This window comes from Aegilops tauschii, chromosome 7 (genome assembly GCF_002575655.3).
Source record: "Aegilops tauschii subsp. strangulata cultivar AL8/78 chromosome 7, Aet v6.0, whole genome shotgun sequence".
Taxonomy (NCBI): Eukaryota; Viridiplantae; Streptophyta; class Magnoliopsida; order Poales; family Poaceae; genus Aegilops; species Aegilops tauschii.
The window spans coordinates 1,804,918-1,811,182 of record NC_053041.3 but is presented as its reverse complement, the minus strand read 5'-3'; the positions used below and the strand labels follow the sequence as shown (position 1 = coordinate 1,811,182).

General features: G+C 41.3%; 1 protein-coding gene across 1 annotated transcript; it reads left to right on the top strand.

The window, feature by feature from the left end:
* Positions 1 to 3,111: 3,111 nt before the first annotated feature.
* Positions 3,112 to 5,651, top strand: LOC109750172 (wall-associated receptor kinase 3-like). The gene is made up of 4 exons (XM_073503129.1): positions 3,112 to 4,018; positions 4,138 to 4,284; positions 4,423 to 5,116; positions 5,282 to 5,651. The coding sequence occupies exons 1-4, from the start codon at positions 3,112 to 3,114 to the stop codon at positions 5,649 to 5,651; spliced, it is 2,118 nt and encodes a 705-aa protein (XP_073359230.1).
* Positions 5,652 to 6,265: the final 614 nt, after the last annotated feature.

Below are 6,265 nucleotides of genomic sequence, written 5' to 3'. Positions count from 1 at the left end.
CTGGCCCATGGATGGGTTTCTAGTCGTTTTTAGGCCGTGGTGGCCTAGTAGGTGGCAATTTTTTTTCCTTTTTTTGTTTTCTTTTTTGCTTTATTTTTTTGTTTTGTTTCTACTTACAACAAAATACTTATTTATTTTATTTTATTTTGTTTCTAATTACTTATTTATTTTATTTTATCATAATTCTTTTTGCTATTAAAGTTTCTAACAAACAAAGTTCTTTATGAAAATTCTTTTTCCTTTTAATGATTTTGAACAAAAAATACTTTGATAATTTTAGTTGCATCAATTTTATATAATTTTAGTTTCATAAATTTTAGAGGTTGATTATAATATTTTGAACAGAAAGTACTTTGATAATTTTAGTTTCATAAATTTTATTTATGTTCTTAAAGTTTATTTTATTTTATTTCATTTTGTTTCTACTTATATATTTTATTAATTTTATATTATTTTGTTTCAAATTACTTATTTATTTTATTTTATGATAATTCTTTTTGCTATTAAATTTTCATGCATTTACTAATTATTTTGAGCTATAAGACCCTGAAATTGAAAAGCATTTCAAATGAACTCTGAAAAGGTTAAAAGTTGGCATGATATCATCATTTCACCCAAATAGCATGTGCAAGAAAGTAGAGAGTGTTACGGCAAAAACTGGATGCACTTCTTGTACAAAATGGACAATCTCTTTCGAAGTATCAGGGTTTCATACGCAAACTCGTCTGTTACAAAAGAATTTCATTCTTTTGAACTTATTTGAACTCCATAGTTTTTCTATGTTCAAAATGCACCATTCAAAGCCACATCATCAATTTTCAACCCTTTCTGACTTCATTTGTTATTTTTCATGCATTTACTGATTTTTTCAGCTATAAGACCCTGAAATTGAAAAACACTACAAATGAACTCTGAAAAGGTTGAAAGTTGGCATGGTATCATTATTTCACCCACATAGCATGTGCAAGAAAGTAGAGAGGCTTACGGCAAAAACTGGATGCACTTCATGTACAAAACGGACAATCTCTTTCGAAGTATCAGGGTTTCATACGGAAACTCGTCTGTTACAAAAGAATTTTATTTTTTTGAACTTATTTGAACTCCATAGTTTTTCTATGTTCAAAATGCACCATTCAAAGCCACATCATCAATTTTCAACCCTTTCTGACTTCATTTGTTATTTTTCATGCATTTACTGATTTTTTTCAGCTATAAGACCCTGAAATTGAAAAGCACTACAAATGAACTCTGAAAAGGTATAAAGTTGGCATGGTATCATCATTTCACCCACATAGCATGTGAAAGAAATTAGAGAGGCTTACGGCAAAAACTGGATGCACTTCGTGTACAAAACGGACAATCTCTTTCGAAGTATCAGGGTTTCATACGGAAACTCGTCTGTTACAAAGGGATTTCATTTTTTTGAACTTATTTGAACTCCATACTTTTCCTGTGTTGAAAATGCACCATTCAAAGCCACATCATCAATTTTCAACTCTTTCTGACTTCATTTGTTATTTTTCATGCATTTACTGATTTTTTCCAGCTATAATGAAATTGAAAATCACTACAAATAAACATGGATAGATAAGTAACCAAATTAATAGTAGTTCATCATCACATTTAAACGAAAGTACATACATAGTTCAAATTGAACAACATATACCTCTCCAGAGCATCTAGTTAAACCATACATTGAAACTATGTAAAACCTTTCAATGCAACAACAAATGCGATCATAATCACAATTAAGGTAACAATTGATCCAACGGCATAATGATACCAAGCCTCGGTATGAATGACATATTTTCTAATCTTTCTGATCTTCAACCGCATTGCATCCATCTTGATCTTGTGATCATCGACGACATCCGCAACATGCAACTCCAATATCATCTTCTCCTCCTCAATTTTTTTTATTTTTTCCTTCAAGTAATTGTTTTCTTCTTCGACTAAATTTAACCTCTCGACAATAGGGTCGGTTGGAATTTCCGGTTCAACCACCCCCTACATAAATAAAATCTATGTCACGTTGGTCGGCATAATTGTCATAAACAATAAATGAACCAAATAGTTATAAAAAGATAATATATACCACATCCGAATCATAGACAGGACGAGGGCCGACGGGGGCGGATACCAGAACCATCGCACTGTATAATAACAAGGAATAATAAAAGTAAGAAAATTAGACAAGTATCTATCTCAAGTAAGAATTTTTTTTTCTTTCAGAAAGAAGATAAGAACAAGAGGCTCACCACGGTGGTGCCGGCGACGAGATCGGCGCGGGCGATCGACGGCGGTGAAGACGGGGACGGGACGTGACGGACCGCTAAACCTAGAAAAATTTCGGGGAAAATGGAGCTCGGAGGTCGAGTTTCGAGAGAAGAAATATTAACTAGTGTGGCTCGGACATTTCATCGAACACCTCATGTGCATAGGAGGTGAGCTAGAGCACCCAAATGCCCTCCCCTCGCCAGCCAGCAAAACACAGAGCAGTGTGGAGTGCTCGGCTCGCCGGCGATGGGCTATATATAGACAAATCATTTGTCCCGGTTCGTGGCTGGAACCGGGACCAATGGTTATGGGCCAGGAGTGAGGCCCATTGGTCCCGGTTCGTTCCTAGAACCGGGACAAATGGGTCCAGACGAACTGGGACCAAAGCCCGCGAGGCCCCGGCCGGCCACCTGGGCTCACGAACCGGGACGATTGCACCCATTGGTCCCGGTTCGTATAAGAACCGGGACTAATGGGCTGGCCAGGCCCCCAACGAAAGCCCCTTTTTCTACTAGTGTCTCCGGAGTGTGACAAATTGAAGTATATAAGTTACTGGTGGACTAAATTAGATGCTTCTTGGATCCTTCGTTGGATATAATGGTAGCAGATTTTGCTTTCGCTTGGCTTCCTAGGCGATGACCCAATTACGTTCTCTTATCGATTGAGGTGGTAGCACAACTATATATAGCAGCGGTACACAAACTAAAGTTACAAGTACACAGATAGCCATTATCCATCTACCTACCTACTCCCGCCGTGATGCTAACCAGCTGGCTATCCATTACAGCGATGCTGCTGATCTCGGTACCATCGGTGGTCGCTGGGGATCCGCCCATGACGATGCCGAACTGCAATGCCACCTGTGGCAACGTGAGTGTGCCGTACCCGTTCGGTATGGGCCCGGCCAGGTGCTACTGGCCCGGGTTCAAGCTCACCTGCGACTACGGAAGCAAGCCGCCGCGGCTTCTCCTCGGTGAAAGCAGCGCCGGTGCGTTCGAGGTGGTCGACATCTCCCTTGAGAACACCACGATGCGTGTCACCAGCCACGGAGTGCACTCTGTAAACATGAGCGACTCGGGCGACGGGCTCCGCCGGTGGAGCTGGAACCTCAACGGCGAAGCAATCGGTGGGGTCCTGCCAATGCCATACATTCTTAGGTGGGACGGAAACGAGCTCATCCTCACGGGGTGCAACGTGGAGGTTACGCTGCTGAACGGGAGAGGAATCATCGTTAGCGGTTGTGCCTCCTTCTGCCCCTATGGCACGCAGATGCAGACCGACAGCGGCAAGATCGGCAAGATCTGTTCCAACATCGGCTGCTGCCGGTCGTTCATCCCTACAGGCTACGCGTCCTACAGCTTGCAGCTTAAGCGGTTCGACAGCGGCCTGGCGACGCCGAGAAGTTACAATGGCATGGAGAGCAACGTGGTGAACGTGCTCATGGCGGAGGAGGGTTGGCTCAACGAGGACCGGATCAATCATCTGCGTTTCGCGGTGGGGAGGAGAGCTACTAAGCTGAAGGTCCCCGTGATCCTCGACTGGATGGTGCCGCACGGGGCAGCACCAACTGACTACAACACATGGGCATGCCCTGCCGACGCTGCCCGGACCATCTGTAAGAGCACCAACAGTCAGTGCACAGATAAAACAGCTGAAGGTTTAAGTCCTGAACTCAGAGGCTATGTTTGCCAGTGCAACAAGGGCTATGAAGGCAACCCTTACCTCAGCGGCGGATGCCAAGGTATGTACATCTTATCGGAAGCACCTGTGCCTCAGTCGTGCCTGAAAAAAGCATTTCTTTTCAGTCCATTTCCTCAGCCGTATGATTGAGAGATTTCGATTATTTACATTTACATGTAGACATCAGAGAGTGCGATCGAAAAGAAAAACATGGATGCTTCGGTGACTGTGAAGAACTTCCAGGGACGTTCAGATGCCAGTGTCCCATAGGGACTGATGGCAACCCCAACATAAGCAATGGCTGCATCAAACCCACGGTAAACACAGGTATATGGTTGAGAATCACTGCATGTCAATTTCTTTTATACATGTAAGCAATAGAATAACTAATGGTAATTAATTCTAACACAGTTACATCCTGATAAACCCTTGAGTAAAATATGGTGTGTATTGTTTAATTTTCAGGTCATCATCACATGGGATTAATCATTGGGCTATCGGTTGCTAGTGGCCCCTGCGTTCTACTTTTGGTTCTTGGTGCACTCCTAATAGCCCGTGAACTTAAGCAACACAAGGCGAAGACTTTAAGGAGGAAGTTCTTTATTCAAAACCGCGGACAACTTTTGAAACAATTGGTATCTCATAGGGCAGACATAGCAGAGAGGATGATCATTTCCTTAGAGGAGGTGAAAAAAGCTACTAATAATTTCGATCAAGCCCGTAGGCTCGGTGGAGGAGGGCATGGAACTGTCTACAAAGGGATCTTGTCAGATCTACATGTCGTAGCCATCAAGAAATCAAGGATCCACCATAAGAATATTGAGAGAGAAATCGAAGAATTCATTAACGAGGTTGCAATACTCTCACAGATCAACCATAGGAATATTGTGAAGCTTCATGGTTGTTGCCTTGAGTCAGAAGTCCCGTTATTGGCTTATGAGTTCATTTCCAATGGAACACTCAGTGACCATCTTCACACGGAAGCACCAGGATCACTGTCTTGGAAAGATAGATTAAGGATCACAAGTGAAATAAGCAAAGCTCTAGCTTATCTTCACTCTGCCATTTCAGTCCCCATAATCCACAGAGATATTAAGCCTTCCAACATACTTCTTGATGATGCATTGACAGCAAAAGTATCGGACTTTGGAGCCTCGAGGTACATTCTAGATCAAATTGGAACAACTACTGTGGTGCAAGGAACTATTGGATATTTAGACCCTATATATTTTTATACACGAAGACTAACTGAAAGTAGCGATGTCTATAGTTTTGGAGTTCTTCTTGTTGAGTTGCTTACAAGGAAGAGGCCATCTTTGTGCAGGTCCTCTGAAGGCGATTGGCTTGTCATGCAATTTGTTCAACTACTTGAAGATGGCAATCTGGCAGATATACTGGATCCACAGATTCTGGACGAAGGAGGTAGTGAAGTGGAAGAAGTGGCTACTCTAGCTGCGTCGTGCATCAAGCTGATAGCGGAAGAGCGACCAACAATGAGGCAAGTGGAGATGGCACTAGAAGCTCTCCAAGAACCTGAGGAGCGGGTTTTGAGTCATTTGATAGAAGAAAACCTTCAGAAGCAACATACAACACCGAACTATCCAACAACTAGCAAAATATCAAAGCAAGGGGAAGCGACCAGGTGTCGCAGCCTAGAAGAAGAGTTCATGTTATCCGCAAGACACCCTCGGTAGTTGCTCTTACTTGTGAGTGTACTTTGATCTATAGATAGTGCATTATGGTCGCGATCGTTAGTTACAGGATCATTTGCTTGGAGTGTTTTTTTTTCTTATGAAACAATGTTGAAATCTCGTGTATTAATTGCTTTTAATGTTCAAAATATGTCTTAGAGGCAATAATAAAGTTATTATTATATTTCTCTGTTCATAATTAAGTTTTTATTTCTATGCTATTATTGCATTAATTATTGAATATGAGATTCAGAGAAAAAATCGATCGCATGTGTGGAAACATAAACACCAAATGGATCCCAAGTCATGCCTCTAGGACTAGCTCATGTATTGATGATAACCTTGTTTTCTAGATCAAAGGAACTGTTAGAGTAACAAGGATGCCAACAATAATGAGAACATATTGTTGTCAGAACAATGGTGTTGGATAGACCCAACTTATGAATTACTGCAAGATCACATTGTTATTTTATTGTTGGTGTTCTCATAACAAATTTTAAGCTTTTACTCATGTCCTTAGACCATGAGAAAAACGTATACAAAAATACCAGATGGGTACTTTGGGGTAGCCAAAGGTCACACCATAACTGTGTGACAATAAAAGTAACTTACGGGTA